General features: G+C 44.7%; 1 protein-coding gene across 1 annotated transcript in view; it reads right to left on the bottom strand.

The window, feature by feature from the left end:
• Positions 1-17,212, bottom strand: part of LOC147429237 (uncharacterized) — a 32,435-nt gene extending 15,223 nt beyond the window's left edge. The window contains exon 1 of the mRNA XM_086495363.1: positions 16,966-17,212. Within this exon, the coding sequence (XP_086351489.1) occupies positions 16,966-17,136 (171 nt within the window). The 5' untranslated portion in view covers positions 17,137-17,212. The remainder of the gene's footprint in view (positions 1-16,965) is intronic.
• Positions 17,213-18,080: the final 868 nt, after the last annotated feature.

The raw sequence follows: 18,080 nt of genomic DNA, 5'->3' as shown, positions 1-18,080 counted from the left end.
GCTTTTCATGTGAGTCTCTTAAAGCCTTTTAAAGACGATGTACCCGATGATGGGGAGCCAAATGAGCAACCCGAAGCGGAGGAAAGCGAGGAGATACTTGTTCCAGAACAGATATTGGCACATAAAGATAGAAAGATTAAAGGTAAAGTGATAAGGCGGTTCTTGGTTAAATTCAAAAACTATCCTGCATTGGATGCGAAGTGGATGGAGGAGGAGGACCTAGCAGATACTCCTCAGATTGTGAAACTTTATCTTGACGCATTCGGTTTAACATAGCCTACTCCGATAGAACCCCGATTTCAGGATGGGCGAATCTAGTGCAGCGGGTTTGCACAAGAGGGGAGTCACTCCACTCCTTTGTCAATAGATTGCCCCGATTTTTGATATAGAGTCACTGATGTCCCTTTGGGTTTCAGGAATACTGCTGGGCTGACAATATTCTCCTGTATGACTTTATGAACTGGAATTCCCGACAATGAAAATGATACTAATTGATTTGTACTTGACTTGTTCGAGTGCAGAAACTGAAAGACGAAATGACTACAGCATTTCGGTCTCATAAATCTCTATAAACATGATTGCAATATGGATTAGTTAATCGGACATCTATAGGTTGTCATGTGCACATCCAACCCTATGTGCATGTGGACAAGCTACTTCATGTCTAGGGTTCAAGTCAGCTTAGGAAGTGTTCTGACACCTTTGTGAGCCTGTGCGCAGACCGTGCATGTCCAAGCACTTCGAGTAGTTGCATTTTCTCTGGTTGCACACAACATGATCATCAGATTACAGTCAGTACCCATCAGGGGCATTTTACAGTGCACAGAACCCATTTTTCCTATTTTAGCCATTTTTCACTTATTATTAATAAATGACTTTGTTGAGAAACTGGGTAGGGCAAATTGGCTAAGCAGATATATAAGAAAAGCTAGCGCTAGCACTTTCTGGCAGAAGAGGCAGCAGAGACCCAATGTAACAATGCACCTTCTCAGCAAGAGCCAGCAGGACAACCTAGAGTTTTTCAGCCACCAAGACCAGCCAGCCTTTTTCCCTTGCAGATCAGTCCTGGCGTTTTCAACAGCGCAATAGCGTTTTCGCAGATCACAGAACAGCCTGGCGTTTTTGCACTTGCAGATTCACATCAACGTTTTGCAAATTCCCAATGACAAAACCAATCCTAGCATTAGCGTTCTCAGTTTTCAGCACTTAGACTCCCTAGCAGTAGCCCCAAACCTCGCAGATCTCACCTTCCCGCAACAGATCCTCGCCACGTGGTCAGATCAGCCAGCATTTTCAGTTTCAGCCTGCTATTCGCAGATTTCAGCATCTGTGTTTTCAGCGCATCGTCGTCGTGTTGTCATCATTGTTGTCCTTGTAACAGACTTGGACACTCCAAGTCAAGAATCAATCGCGACAGCACCAAATAACCACTTAAAAACAATTCACAGATCACAATAGATTTGCACTGGCCCGGCGGAGTACCGTGCCTAGAGATATTGGCCCCAAAGACTAACGCCCCTTTCGGTATTTCTTTTTGTATTAATCAATTCAAAGTAGAAGAGAGTGGCTAGGGTTTCACTCTCAGACTCTGCGTCCAAATGCTCTGAGAAGTGAAGCCCTCACCACTTATTTAAAGGTACAAGGATGCCCAAAAGCAAAGCCCCAAAAGCTTCAAATCAAAAGCAGTTTGTTTCTCTCTCACAAACTCTTTTGAGTTTTTAAAAAAAAGCAAAGTTATTCTCTTTCTCATTGCGTAGGAGAAAAAGCATGTTTTTCCGTACTGCTGGCCGCAAAATGCGCCGCAAATCATGGAAATCCGTACCAACACTGCCACGTGGCATCCGTCGGCAGTTTTAGGGTTTTGCTGACAGAAATTAGGGTTTCAGCCAGAATTTAGGGTTTGCTGCAAATTAGGGTTTCTGGCAGTTTTTAGGGTTTGCAGGGATTTTAGGGTTTCAGCCTGAAATTAGGGTTTCTCCGTAGCCACGTCATCACTTTGTGACATACCCCCCTCTTGAAAGCATTGTAATCGACCGCGATTACGCCTACAAAACCGACAAAAGCCATAAACCGTCTTAGCAGACACTGACTGTTAGAACCTACGTACTAGTAACACACATCTAGCACATGTACAAAATCGACAGTCACATCACACGACATCACAGGACATCACATGACATTCAACATTCATTCGGATCTTAGACCATGATTTATCGGTAATGTAGCTAGCAATCACATCTAGGTCCAATCGGGACCTCATCGATGTCCGATTGACTAACCCCTATTGCAACCATGTCTATTCGAGATCAATCAGACCAAAATGCTGCAGTCATTTCGTCTATTAGTTCCTGCACTCAAAAGAAGTCAAGAACAAATCAGTATCATTATCAAGAATTCCATTTCATAAAGTCATCCAGCAGAATACTGTCAGCTCTCAGTATCCCTGAAGCTCAAAGAGACATCAGTGACTTTAGTATCAAAATCAAGGCATCTGTCGACAAAGGAGCGGAGTAACTCCCCTCTTGTGCATCCCACTGCACCAAATCTTCGGCCAAGCTGAATTTCTGGGTTCCGTTTGGAGTAGACTATGCTAAACCAAAACATCGAGGTAAAGTTTCACAATCCGAGGAGTATCTGCTAGGTCCTCCTCCTTCCACTTCGCATCAAATGTAGGAAAGTTCTTGAACTTAACCAAGAACCGCCTTCGGACTTTACCTTTCTTCATATCCGTATGTGCCAAAATCTATTCAGGAACAAGGGTCTCCTCGTTTTCTTCCACTGCGGGTTGCTCATCAGGCTCCCCATCATCCGACACATCACCCCTAACAGGTTTCAAGAGACTCACATGCAATGCATTGTGAATCCTCCAAGTATCTAGCAGTTTCAATCGGAAGGAGACATCATTCATCTTTTCAGTAATCTGGAAAGGTCCGTAGTATCGCATACTAAGCTTTGGAAAAAGCCTCTCCTTTCCCTTTTTCTTTCTTAGGCGTGCCTTCTCAAAAGTAAGAGCACCCAATCATCCTCCTTCAGTTTCAAGTCGCGACGATGGCGATCCGCTGCCTTTTTCTGTCGTTCTTGAGACTTCTGCAAAGTCTCGCGAACCTTGGTAAAAGCCGTATCCAAATCTCGGGAATATTCATCCGCTTCAAATATCTAATCTTTCGTGCTCAGGAAGGATGGAACCTTCGCAGCACTTTCAACAATCTCCAATGGCGTCTTCCCCGTCGAAGAGTGTTACTGACAACGTAACCGCGAAACGTTTCAAGGCCAAAACGTTTCACCCTGAAACGTGGTGTTTCACCACGAAACGTTTCAGTCCAAAATGAGAGCACAGTGAAACATGAGACCGAAACGTGCGTTTAGCGACTTTGAAACTAAAACTATGGTAACTTGTTGTTAGTGAGACGGCTTGTGTTTCAGTTGGTGAGCGAAACGTTTCAAGGCCCGAAACGTTTCCCTTGTCCTTACCTGTTGAAACACATTTCATGGTGACGCTGAGAGTGTATCTTGTTATTGTAGGCAAATTCCACCAAAGATAAGTTCTTTTCCCATTGAGTCTTCTGATCCGAGATACAAGACTTCAATAAATCTAAATGCACTGAACTGGCAATCTCAGATTGCCCGCAAGTCTGCAAGTGGAACGATGACGAGAACTGCAACCGCGTGCCAATGTTCTCCCAAATTGCCTTCCAAAACAAACTCATAAATCTGGGGTCTCTGTCGGAGACAATCGTCTCAGACGTGCCATGTAATCCGAAAATCGTCGTGATCATTCTGTGTTCTCGGGAGATCAAAAATTAAATCCATTTCAAAATTTTCCCAGGGACGGGTGGGTATGGGTAAAGGCTGTAACAATTCCTGTGCCTTATGCCTGTCAAACTTGACCTTCTGGCATACTGCGCACAAACTCTTCCAAATCCTTTTTGAGTCTCGGCCAAAAGAAGTATCTATCTACCCCTTCATGGTGGTAGCAATGCCGCGGTGACCCGTAAAAGGTGGACAGTGGCATTCAGTCATAACCTTTTCCCGCAACAGCTGTGTAACGCACAACATAGTCTTTCTCATCAAGTAGCCTTCCCGAATGGAGTATCCAGCTACTGTCTCCCATACCGTATCCGTGTGAAAATATCTGCAAAATCTGTATCTGTGGCATACTGATCGACCATATCCTCGAAGCTCCTATGATGTATCGCGGAAATAGCCAGAACCAACGGTTTTCGAGACAAAGCATCTGCCACCACATTCTTCTGTCCCTGCACATGGACAATCCGGAAGTGGAACTGTGACAAGATATTCGCCCACCGCATCTACTTTTCCGAAAGCTGCTTCTGTGGCAAGAAGTAGCGCAAACTCTGATGGTCTGTAAAGACAGTAAAATCCGCTCCGAGTAGGTAATGCCGCCACTGAGTAAGAGCATGGATAACCACCAAAAGCTCTTTCTCATAAATCTGTGCTATCATCTCCGGCCTAGAGAACAAACGGCTCTCATAAGCTATGACATTGCCTTCTTGCATCAAGACCGCACCCAGACTACGACCACAAGCATCACAATATACTTCAAATGACTTCTACAAGTCCGGCAAAGTCAAAATAGGTCATGTAGTCAATTTCTCTTTCAATGTCTGAAAGGCAGTCACCTCTGTGGGTCCCCACGAAAAAGGTACTCCTTTTTGTGTCAAGATATGCAAAGGGGAAGCAACCTCTGCAAACTTTCGTATGAACCGCCTGTAGTACGAACACAGTCCCAAGAAGCTTCTAACTTCATGGACATTCCTCAAGTCGGGCCAATCACGGATAGTCTCTATCTTGGCCGGATCCATTTGCACTCCTGCTGCTGACACAATGTGTCCCAAAAAGTGTATCTCTGGTAGGAAAAATTCACTTTTCTTTGCATTAATCACTAACTTGTGATCTCGTAATGCCTGAAGGACCTGCAACAGATGAGCTCTGTGTTCTGCCTCATTCTTGGAGAAAGCAATGATGTCGTCAAAGAAAGTGCCAACAAATAGCCTGTACTCTCGAAAAATCCTGTCCATCATCCGGGTAAATGTCGCAGGAGCATTGGTTAAGCCAAAAGGCATCACCAAAAACTCAAATAACCCAAAAGTCGTCCGAAAAGCTGTCTTGTAAACGTCTCCCGGCGTTATCCTGATCTGATGATATCCACTCTTCAAGTCAATCCTGCTAAAGCACGAGGATCCCTCTAACCTGTCGAGTATATCATCGATCCTAGGGATCGGAAATTTGTTCTTGATGGTGATTTTGTTGAGAGCTCTATAATCGATGCACATTCTCCAAGATCCGTCTTTCTTCAAAACCAACAACACTGGAGAGCAATACGGTGAAGTACTAGGCTTGGCAAGACCCTTTTCCAAGAGGTCTTTCACTTGGTTCATAATCTCTTCATTATGTGCTCGGCTCACACGGTAGAGTGGCCGGTTCGGTGGTGTACTACCAGGTATCAAATCAATGATATGATCTTCAGGACGAGCAGTGGTAACTCACCTGGCAGGCCTTCTGAGAAGCAATCGGCGTGAGAGTGTAGAAAATCTTGGCGTTCTTTATCAAGTTTAGACATATTTTTCCTATCATCATCACTCAACTCTTTCATAAAGATCGAGTAAACAAACAGACTGGATTTCATTAATTTTGAAATGGCCGAAGCCGATACAATAGGGACAGACTCGCCCTTCAGTTTAATATCAAGTACAATTGTTCTGTCCTTTTCTGTAGTCAAAGTCGCTTTTCTCGCCCGATAATCGACCATGGCGTTGTTCTTGTGGTACCAGGGAATCCCTAAGAGAACATCACAACCCTCCAAAGGCATTATGAAGAAGTCCTCATGCCCAAATACCCCTAACAATGCAACCGAAGTTTGCCAATGACAGGTGTAATGGCTACGTCCCTGCCGGGTGCCGCTAGAACTGCCTCTGCAAGTGGTCCATCCGATCGGGAGTAATCTCGAGCCGCGCCGCCAATTCCGGTGAAATGAAGTTGGCCTTGGCTCCTCCATCAAAGAAAATCAGGGCCTCTTGATCTTTCACTTTGCCCCAAGCTCGGCAAAGTTCTGTACTCTCATCCATGGTGTCGGGATCAATACCCACACAATCTGGAACCAATCCTGTTTTCATCTTGCCTTTCCGTACACAGTCCTCAGCTGCTCTCGAACTTTCAGGCCTTTCGTCGTCCTTGTCATTTCGTTCTTTCTGTGCCTTTTTAGGGCACTTCGTGGAGATATGTCCAAGTTCCCCGCATCCAAAGCACTTCCCCTCCCTGATGAAGCGAGCTCTCTCCTGAGGAGTAAGCTTGGGTCGTGCATCCGTTCTCTCTGGATTGCTCTTTCTCTTTCTACTTTCATTCCCAGAAGTGTGTCCGGGTCGTTGTGTCGTGACCTCATCTGTGGGGTAGGTCAGACTGCCATAGTAAATTGCAAAAACTGGCTTCGCACGACTCATCAACTCCTGAATAGAAGCTGACTTCTGTTCCAAGCAGTGATCTCGGATCTCTGTAGGTAGGCCCAAGGTAAACCGCTCAATCTGTTCTCTGAACGAGATCTTCTTGAATGAAGAGGCGGGTAGAAAACAGCTCCAGAATCTTTCACAGTAAGAATTCACTGTATCGCTCTTGGTCATCCGGAGATGGTTCCAAGCAGCTCGTATATCTCGTTCAAACTCTTGAGTCAACCAAGAAGAAATAAAAAGCCTCTTGAATTTCAGCCATGTAACTGGCACAGTCTTGCTTAATAGAAGCATGGACCACCAAGTGCGAGCATTCCCCTTAAAATAAGAAGCAGCTCTCCGAATCTTGGAGTTCTCTGAATAGCGTCCTCCCGCGAAAGCGATGTCAAACTGCTGTATAAAAGACAAAGCCTTCGAAGCATCGGAGTATCCCGAAAAAGTATCAAAGTTAAGTGCTTGGCCACCTTCCTTAAACTCTCGGACTTTCTTGCTTTTATCTTCGAGAAATTCATATTGGTTGGCTTTGTAAAAATTCTTCTTGTTTTCATAAAAGTTTCCGTTGTCAGAGTCTGAACTGTCCGTAGACGAGTCCTCTGTAGAAGTGTCACACTGGGCGTAACTTAGACTTCTTTGCCTTTTTCTTGCCCTTTCCGAAGCGTTGTTTCTTGCTTCGCTTTTTGCTTTTTCTGTCTTCTTTGCTCGAGTCTGAAGAACTAGAAGAACTATCAGAAGAAGAAGAAGAAGAACTGGGTAAGCCTTCAAACTTGACACGCTTCTTCAGTTTCTTTGTGTCACGTGACACATCCAACCCTATGTGTCCGTGGACAAGCTACAACATGATCAGGGTTCGGTTCGTCCAGTCAAGTCTAGATTAGCAGTGATCTGGCACTTTTGTGAGTCTATTCGTAGACCGTGCATGCCCAGTCACTGAGTGTAGATGCATATCCTTTGGTTGCACACAGCATGATCAATCAGTATTCCCTTCAGAGTCCATCAGATTCAGTCAAGGGAATTTTCCAGTGTATTTAGCCTATTTTTCCTATTTTTGGTATTTTCACTTATTATTTTTAAGTGACTTTCCAACAAAAGTAGGTAGGGCAATTTTGCTAAGTTAATATATAAGCAAACCCAAGTTAGCATTTTCTGGCAGAAGAGGCAGCAGGAGCTTCCCGCTCAACAGGCAACTTCTCAGCAGTACCCCCTCAGCACCCTAGCGTTTTTGGATCTTCCTCGTCGCCGGGCATTTCCAGACCTCTGGCGCTTCCATCCATTGCAGAATCGCCACCATCACCAACATCACCTAGCCATTGCAAATTCCCCTCATCGCAAGCAATCCCAACTTGCTAGCGTTTTCCAATCTCAGCCCTTCCAGCGTTTTTAGAGTTCATCTGCCAGCGTTTTTACTAATGCTCAGCCATGCATCAGCGTTTTTGACTTTCAGCCCCAAACTGTAGCAGATCCACAGCGTTTTCAGCAAGCCTCATCTGTACCAGATCAGCCCCATTGGTTGCAGAAGTTCCCCCAATTTCAGCCCATAAAAACGCAGCCAAACAGTCATTTTCAGCCACCGAAACAGTCCCGAAATTCAGCAGATAGAAGACCACAGATTTCAGCCCTAAAGTCGTGGTCGTCATCGGCATAGTCCAAGTTGCATCAGTCCACTGCATATGCATTGTACCACTTTGTGCAATCAAAAAGTAGACCACTCTCGCCGACGAGAGTGGGGCCTTCGGAGGAGGGTTTTACAACGTCTCTGGTGTCGTATCTCTCTTCTCTCTCTATCTCTCAGTCTCATACACTTGCACGCACATTGTCCATTCACTTTGTTTGTGGTCATAGCATTCTCTCATTAAGAACGGAAGGCTCTACCTTCCATAAGAACAAAAGGAACCTTGAGCACAGTTCGGAGCAATCATCATCAGCAAAGCGCAAACATTCATTCCGCTGAACCTTACACTTTGCCTTGTCGAATGTCGACCGACGACCCAAATATCCCAGGAAGTGAGTGCCTTTCTTCTGCTTTTTGCCGTGCTTTTTGTCTTTCTTTTGCACGTCGGAAAGCTGAGCAATCCGTGCATCAACCACGTTCTCGTAATTCCTTCTCTATATACTGTTTGTGATCAGAAGGTTTCTTGAGAGCGGGTTTCAGGGGTGGTGTAGTGGTTTTCTACCACTATGCATGCACTTCCTGAAAAGAAGTCTCACTCATATATTTTGCCAATTTCGGATCCTTCACAAAATTGAGCATCATCTTTGTTGCATCGCCGATCAATTGACGACGCTTCATCTCTCTTTGCTCCGCCTGAGTAGGCCGAGGCGGGCCATACTCTCTGTCTGAATCTTTGTTGTGATCCCTACCCGCATCTCCAAATGTAGAGGGAGTCGACTGATCCTTGCGTGAAGCCATAGGTGCCGCGGAAAAAAAAATTGAGGATCGGATTTCCCGTAGAGGAGAAATCGGCCGTGCTCTGATACCACTGGAACACACTTGGACACTCCAAGTCAAGAATCAATCGCGACAGCACCAAATAACCACTTAAAAACAATTCACAGATCACAATAGATTTGCACTGGCCCGGCGGAGTACGGTGCCTAGAGATATTGGCCCCAAAGACTGGCGCCCCTTTCGGTATTTCTTTTTGTATTAATCAATTCAAAGTACAAGAGAGTGGCTAGGGTTTCACTCTCAGACTTTGCGTCCAGATGCTCTGAGAAGTGAAGCCCTCACCACTTATTTATAGGTACAAGGGATGCCCAAAAGCAGAGCCCCAAAAGCTTCAAATCAAAAACAGTTTGTTTCTCTCTCACAAACACTTTTGAGTTTTTTTTTTTAAAAGCAAAGTTATTCTCTTTCTCATTGCGTAGGAGAAAAAGCATGCTTTTCCGTACTGCTGGCCGCAAAACGCACCGCAAATCACGGAAATCCGTACCAGCACTGCCACGTGGCATCCGTCGGCAGTTTTAGGGTTTTGCTGACAGAAATTAGGGTTTCAGCCAGAATTTAGGGTTTGCTGCAAATTAGGGTTTCTGGCAGTTTTTAGGGTTTGCAGGGATTTTAGGGTTTCAGCCTGAAATTAAGGTTTCTCCGTAGCCACGTCATCACTTTGTGACAGTCATCACAGACATAGTGTCAAAATTCAACAAATACCAGATTTGTAGATTTCAGCCCTAGCGTTTTCAGTTTCCAGACCGTCTCGTTGCCGTCACCATTGTCATCGACATCGTCGGCAAGTCCATTGCATTTAGATGATTGTACCAGATTTGTGCAATCAATAGCATAGACCTCTCTCGCCATAGAGAGTGGGGCCCTTGGAGGAGGGTTTGACAACATTCTGGTGTCGTATTCTTCTCTCTTTCTCTCAGTCTCAGTACCTTCATTCATAGTGTCATTCACTTTGTTTGTGATCATTGCACTCTCTCATTAAAGAACGAAAGGCTCTCCCTTCCGTAAGTAAAAGGAACCCTTGAGCACAGTTCGGAGCACTCATTTTGAGCAAAGTTCAGCATTCACTTCCGCTGCACCTTACATTGGTATCAGAACTTTGGCAGTGTTTCTGTATCACTCAAGGAAAGAACCGCAGAATTTTTAATTTTTTTTTCTTGTTGCGGTCGCAAGTAACCCAAGTCCACTTGAGCGTGATTCCTAATCGTGTTTTGAAGAGTGACAGGAAACCCAAGAAAGAAGGGCTTGTCCAGCCTCCCCTTGTGCCTCTTTTCACTCTTTGAGAGCGGATCGTGCACTTAGCGGCCAACCAATCGACGTGAGGTGGGAAAAAGCAACCTTGGTGTGAGCACAAGGCCGCCAAGGGGTGCGCCCGCGAGAAAGAGTAGAGCTTGTGCTTGGGTAAGAGAAGATCCTTCTCTAACACAGATTGCAAGCTAAAGAAGAACCTCAAGAACCTCAAGAACTCAAGAACTCAAGACCCTCAAGAACCTCAAGCACCCAAGAACCCTAGATCTCAGTGTATGGTCATCATCCGAAGCCGAATGGATACTTCGCGTGAAGGTGATGAGCATGGAGATGGCGAAGAATTTTCCCCACCACGAGGTTTTTTCGACCCTCCCCCTTCCCCATCTACACTAAGGATTGCACCAAATCCTATGGAGGCTTTGGTCAAGACGATGATGGTCATGATGATACGACAAGAAGCGCTACGCACCGCTATGGAGCGCAAGCGCGAAGAAAGAAAGGCAACCTTGGATCGTGAGCGTGATCAAGCACGCTTGGCGGCCGAGGAAAGAAAGGCCGAATTGGATCGCGAGAGTAAAGAAAGAAAGGCAAAATTGGATTGCGAGCGCGAAGAAAGACGATTAGCCTTGGAGCGTGAGCGCGAGCAAGCGCACTTGGCAGTCGAAGACAGAAGGGTAGCCTTGGAGCGTAAACGCGAGCAAGCGCGCTTGGCGGCCGAAGACAGACGAGCGGCCTTGGAGTTCGAGCGTGAGGCGCAAAGAGACCAACGCATGCAAGAGTTGGTCCTACAGGTACTTACCTCGAAACCCGAGCCGGTCAAAGATGTTGGTAGTTCATCAAGTAGCAGAGACTCGAACTCCAACAACCCCGTCACAGAGAAGATCACGTTCAGTAAGTATGACGGTAAGATGGATGCTAGTGTTATTCATTCTTGGTTGCATCAATTTAATGCTTACTTTGCGACAACTAAGAAGACAGGGAATAGCAAGGTTTTTACGGTAGCCATGTACCTAGCCGGTGATGCCATTAACTGGTACCACGCATGGCAAGAGACACAGTTGGCCACGCACCTAGAGGAAGCCGACGAAGGCGCGTCCCTTTCCTTCAATTGGGCCGACTTCCAAGACAAGCTCAAGTCGCAGTTTTTGCCACCTCAATACCTAGCACGGTTAAAAGACAATTGGCGCAGTCTCAAGCAAAATGGTTTGCCAGTTATGTTTTTCTCTAGTCGTGTTTTGCAACTCGGCACCCAATTACGCATATCGGATGATGAGCGCAAGGAGGCTTTCTTTTTCGGGTTGGACGACTATATCAGGTTTGATGTCGAAGTCCTCGACCCCGTAGATCTTAACAAGTCGGTAGCGATTGCTCTCGCGCACGACATGAAGCACAATAAGGGAAAGCCGAAGGAGAACAAGACTTCTCAAAGTACCTCTCAGACTCCTCACAACCCTCAAAACGGTAAGAACGGTAAGAACGGTAACAATGGTAAGAATGGTAACTCTTCTAACCAATCTTCCTCTAGTCTCTCAGAAAAGAACACTCACAATCAATCTAAGGGTAAAGCTAACACAATTGCTAAACCTAAGCTCACCCCAGATAGAAAAGCGGCAAAAGGAATTTTAGGAGGATACATCACCTCCGAAGAACAAGGCATTTATTCCAAGGAAGGTCGATGTTATCATTGTCACGTCAAGGGTCACATAAAAAGAACATGTCCTAAGATTGAATCTAACAAATCTAAAGAACCCATAGAACCCACATCCTCTGTTAATGCCATAAATGAGAACACTAGTGTGACCCAAGTTTCTCATGATCCTCCCATTGATGAGTCTCATTAACAAGGTTGTACCAGTCCGTACATACAGATCCTTACCATACAAAACATCCGTACTGATTGTACAGTACGCGGATTGATCGTACTGTACGGCAATTTTTTATATATAAAAAATTGGGTCAATTGGGCATCTGAATGCGAACAGTAAGCATAGCGATTTTATTTTTGCACTTAGGGCAACGAATATTTGCCGTATGTACATAAATTTGGGGGCGCCTATTCTGCGCGTGGCCGTTTTGAGAAATCTCTGCAACGCAGCAGCACTTAGTGTGTGTGCAGATTCACAATAAGGTATCTGAGCATCTTTTCTCTCTCTCTCTCTCTTTGTCTCTCTCTCTCTCGCGTCTTGTGCCACACACATTGTGAGCACTCAGCAGAACTTAAGTCTTATATTTGCAGTTGATAATGTTAAAGGTGTGTAGTAATCATTGATGTGTTTGCATGATATACATTTTCTAAATCTCTAATGAGGAATGGAAATTTTGTTAAATGTTCTCTCATTTACTTGTTTTTTACTACAAAGGTACGTATTTTTACGTACATAAGAAATTTATTCATACAGAACTACGTACACTACGTATAGACCGTACATTATGTATGGTACCACCTTGCGAGTCATTAAGTGTTATGGTCATGTGAAGGGTCAACATTTTGTCATATTGTTTGATCCAAGCAGTATGCATGATGTGATTAGTGACTCTCTTGTCGAAAGAGCCCGCTTGGAGGTTAGCAAGACATCTCCTTTCGAGGTGTCGCGCTTCGCTCCCGGTATGGACTCTCTCATGACGCAAGAGTGCCTTGATGTGTTGTTCACTACTCAACAAGCGTCCTTCCGCAGAAAATTTATAGTATCTCCTCTTTCAGGATGTGATATGCTTTTAGGCATTCGATGGTTTCGTGAACATAACCCTCTCAATACGTTCACTTTCAATGCCAAAAGTGACTCTCCCATTGTCATTCGTGGGGAGGAAGTTGTTCATTCTTCATCTCTCATTTCTAATATGCAAGCGAAGATTGAAAAGGATCAGGAGAAGGAGACTCTCTCAGTTTTTTCTTCTCCAAAGCACGACACATGATTTGCATGATCAAGATGTGATTATTCACAAGCATGATGATTTGCAGGATAAAGACGTGATTGTTTACAAGGATAATGATTTAGTTGATGCTTTTTCTAGTGAAGCTAACCTCATTGCAGATTTGATCAATCACGGAGAACCGATCTTGGCTCTCGAGTCGATAGGCATGCCATATTGTACGATGAACACGATCCACTCATGAATGAAGCACAATTGTATGCGGATTATTCATGAAAAGATGAAATATTTGCATTCAACGAATTCACATTCCATGTCTCTTCCTTAGCATGACACAGTCTTAGATAGAGCACAAAAAGGATTGAGCATCAAGCATCGGCATTTTCATTGTGATTTGCCACCGTTGATAGATTTCGATCAAAACACAAGTTTCGATTCCAATTTTTGTGTGTGTTTGATGAATGGTTTGGCACTCCGTCTCTTTGTTCATCTACATTGCATGAACAATCTTTAAAGATTCCTAGAATTTTTCCAGGCACTCTACATGGAATGGGTATGTTCATGTTTTTGCGTGGAAAATGATTTCAGGAATTTCCCTCCTCGTAGATTCTTGAAGAAGGTGGACCTACGTCCATAAACGCACTTGGACCATTGAAGCAGCCTCAGATGACTTTGTCGCTTTCGGCGCAGCCCAAAGAAGCAAGCGTTGCAATCCTTTATGAAGTTCAAGTATCGCACGACCCACGCATCAGAGTGGGCCGACAAAGAGTCCTTCCCAGGATTCCAGACATTGTTGGTGATCTCCCTCGACGCCATACAGTTCGGTACCAATACCTCACTTTAAGAGGGAGGGGATGTCACGTGCACATCTAACCCTATGTGCATGTGGACAAGCTACTTCATGTCTAGGATTCAAGTCAGCTTAGGAAGTGTTCTGAAACCTTTGTGAGCCTGTGCGCAGGCCGTGCATGTCCAGGCACTTAGAGTAGTTGCATTTCCTCTAGTTGCACACAGCATGATCATCAGATTACAGTTAGTACCCATCAGGGGCATTTTACAGTGCACAAAACCCATTTTTCCTATTTTAGGCATTTTTCACTTACTATTAATAAGTGACTTTGTTGGGAAACTGGGTAGGGCAAATTGGCTAAGAGATATAAAAGAAAAGCTAGCACTAGCACTTTCTGGCAGAAGAGGCAGCACAGACCCAGTGTCTGGCAGTGCACCTTCTCAGCAAGACTCGACAGGACAACCTAGCGTTTTTCAGCCACCAAGACCAGCCAGTGATTTTCCCTTGCAGGTCAATCCTGGCGTTTTCAACAACATCAGCTCAGCACTAGCGTTTTTGCAGATCACAGAACAGCCTGACGTGTTTACACTTGCAAATTCATCAATGTTTTGCAGATTCCCGATGACATAACCAGCCCTAGCATTAGCGTTCTTAGTTTTCAGCACTTAGACTCCGTAGTAGCAGCCCAAACCTCACAGATCTCACCTTCCCATAGCAGATTCTCACCGTGTGGTTTGATCAGCCAACGTTTTCAGTTTCAGCCCGCTGTTCGTAGATTTCAGCATCTGCGTTTTCAGCGCATCGTCCTCGCATTGCCGTCATCGTTGTCCTCACCGACGTAGTGTCAGAATTCAACAAATACCAGATTTATAGATTTCAAGCAGCAACCCCAAACCTCGCAGATCTCACCTTCCCAGAGCAGATTCTCGCCGTGTGGTTTGATCAGCCAACGTTTTCAATTTCAGCCCACTGTTCGTATATTTCAGCATCTGCGTTTTCAGCGCATCGTCGTCGCATTGCCGTCATCGTTGTCCTCACCGACGTAGTGTTAGAATTCAACAGATACCAGATTTGTAGATTTCAGCCCTAGCGTTTTCAGTTTTCAACCGATCTCGTTGCCGTTACCATTGTCGTCGACATCATCGGCAAGTCCATTGCATCTAGATCATTGTACCAAATTTGTGCAATCAATAGCATAGACCTCTCTCGCCATAGAGAGTGGGGCCCTTGGAGGAGGGTTTGACAACATTCTGGTGTCGTATTCTTCTCTCTTTCTCTCAGTCTCAGTACCTTCATTCACAGTGTCATTCACTTTGTTTGTGATCATTGCACTCTCTCATTAAAGAACGGAAGGCTCTCCCTTCCGTGAGTAAAAGGAACCCTTGAGCACAGTTCGAAGCACTCATCTTGAGCAAAATTCAACACACTTCCGCTGCACCTTACAAAGGTCCCGACTGGATCTAGATGCGATTGCTAAATGCGTTGCCGATTAATCATGATCTGAGATTTGAAATGAATTTGAATGTGATGTCAAGTGATGTTCTGTGATGTCCGGTGATGTGACTGTCGATTGGTACATGTGCTAGATAAGTTGTGCCTAGTGCGTCAGTACTAACAGTCAGTGTCTACTAAGACAATTTATGGTCTCTGTCTGTTTTTATAGGCATAATCGAGGACAATTACAATTCTTTCAAGAGAGGGGTATGTCACAAACCGGTGACGTAACAACAAGCCCCCAGACAAGCACACTGCTGACGTGGCAACATTCTTTGTAAAACGCACCGACATGTTGACGTGGCAAGTTGTACGGATGTCCACATTTTACGTCGCTGGGTTGCTGTACGGAATCTCCGCAATTTGCGACGCAAAAAGCGGACTGTACTGATTTCCGAAAATAACGATGGCTGATTTTAGCAGCTTTTGGCACAATTGCTTTTGAGATTATTAAGCTTTTGAGTTTAATGCTTTTGGGGCTCTGCTTTTGGGCATCCCTTGTACTTATGAATAAGTAGGCAGGGCTTCACTTCTCAGGGTATCTGGACGCAGAGTCTGAGAGTGAGCACTTGCCCGCTCTCTTGTACTTTGAACATAGATTAATACAAAAAGAAATATCGAAAGAGGCGCCAGTCTTTGGGGCCAATATCTCTAAGCACAAAACTACGCCAGGCCGTGTCTACCTAATTGTGAATTGTGAATTGTTTTGAAGTGAATCTCTGCTATGTCACTGTAGAATCTTGACTTGGGGTGTCCAAGTTTGTTACGCCATATGCCCATATTATCGTCATATCAGAGCTATCCTAGTGAGACACCAAAGACACAACACAAGACACCTCAACAACACAGCCATGGCCCACCTCATAGCCGAGCTCATGGGCTGATCTAGAGACCTAAGAAGAGAGAATATGTGATCTTCCCCTCTTTCGAACTCTTACCTTTAGTTTAGGATGTTATTTTCAGTTTTTTATGATGAGATGACATCAAACATGGATGTAATTCGGTACTTGTCTCGTACACCACATTGACCTTTTCAAGACGTAAAAATATCTCTCTCTCTCTCTCTCTCTCTCTCTCTCTCTCTCTCTCTCTCTCTCTCTCTCTCTATGGATGCAAGACATCAAGAAGTGGTTTGGAAGCTAGGATGCATTACACTCGCTTCATGATGACTCAATAGACTCCAAAGTGAATGAGGCTTTTTTCCAACGCCATTGTATCACAGCTTGGGCAACACCTAGGGGTTCATGCTTCATACATTGCACCACATATGTTGCCCCCGACTACTTGAGTACGATCTACACTAATGCCTTCATCTGCCTCAGCTTTCATTCATTCTCTACGATGCAAGACATGGCGTTGGAGCACCGGTAAGGAGTCTCATCAACTATGCACTTTATGTCCCCATAAAGTTTACGAGTCCGAGCATCCCAACATACTTGACTGCTCAACTTTTGATCATGTTAGAGCCATACATTCTTCTTCCAACCACAATGTGGACTCTCTAATGCAGCACTCATTTCCACAATTCTTGAGCATCGAAATCAGCTCCACACAGCACACATGATATGTTTATTTTGGTCCCATAGGTCATATTTGACCTTCTAGGACATAAAATCTCTCTCTCTCTCTCTCTCTCTCTCTCTCTCTCTCTCTCTCACATGCAAGACGAATAGGGTTCCGACTGGATGAAGGATGCCCTCATGTTGCGCCAGAGAGCCACAGGTCTTGTAGTTCTGAGCGATGGGAGAAAGAGAGAGGGCCTTGGGGGTCCGAATGCGGCGGAGCTGGCAACTGATGCGTGCGATGTCTTCTTGGAAGCTTGAAGTCATGACTTCAGTACTGAAGTGCGAGCAGATTTATCCAAAGCTTCGCCAAAGTTTTCTCAAATTTGAAGGGCTAAGGGAACTCTCCCTCTCATGATGGTTATGAATGTAAAATTTACATGGTTTTTTAAGAAATAACCTATGTGCCAATTAAGTTCAATTAGTAAGAATCAAAATTACAAAAATGGCATTGAGGCAACAGTTCTTAGACCACCAAGGAAGAAATGAGGCAGGTAGCCAGATCGACGAATAGACGAATGTATATGGATATTATTGGATCCCCACATATACACGCGGCCTGTCACAAAGGTGCTTCAATAATGTGTGGGGTGGTTGAGCCACAACCTAAATCACATGGCGTCTTACATGCGATCGTGCAGTGGGATCGATTGTGGTGGATTGAGTGCAGGGATCTCAACGCACATGGACGAGCGGAAAAATATATGAGGCCAACGTTCGCAGGGTGACTCAAACACATGACCTACCTGTTGACAGGCGGACACCCTAACCACGTGGACGCGTAGCTTTTGATGTCATCCATGACAAAACAAACCATTACATAGTAAACACAATTAGGCAAAAGTAAACTCAAACACCATCGGACGATGCATGCCAATTTTGAATTGTGTGCCCTAGTTGCACACCGTCAATCCCATTACTCGATCTTCATTGAAGATCTCGTGTGATATAGTGTTGAGGGTGCTAACAAAGATTCCACCTATCAACCATTGGAAAAAGATAAGGGGGACAAAGAGGGATAATCACCTAAATGCCCATAACACTTTTGTGAATTATGATACCCTTATTCCACCAAAAAGACCCTTATATAAAACTAGAAGGATGTCATTAGAATTTGAGGATTCAAAGGAGGAGGGGAACTTTGTGTCTGAAACTCAAGATACCGCATAAGTTAAAGAACCAGAAGTTGGCCATGAGAAAGAATTGAGAAG

Source organism: Adiantum capillus-veneris, chromosome 22, assembly GCF_014529385.1.
Source record: "Adiantum capillus-veneris isolate H3 chromosome 22, ASM1452938v2, whole genome shotgun sequence".
Taxonomy (NCBI): Eukaryota; Viridiplantae; Streptophyta; class Polypodiopsida; order Polypodiales; family Pteridaceae; genus Adiantum; species Adiantum capillus-veneris.
The sequence above is the reverse complement of the archived record's forward strand: the minus strand, read 5'-3'. Positions and strand labels throughout refer to the sequence as shown.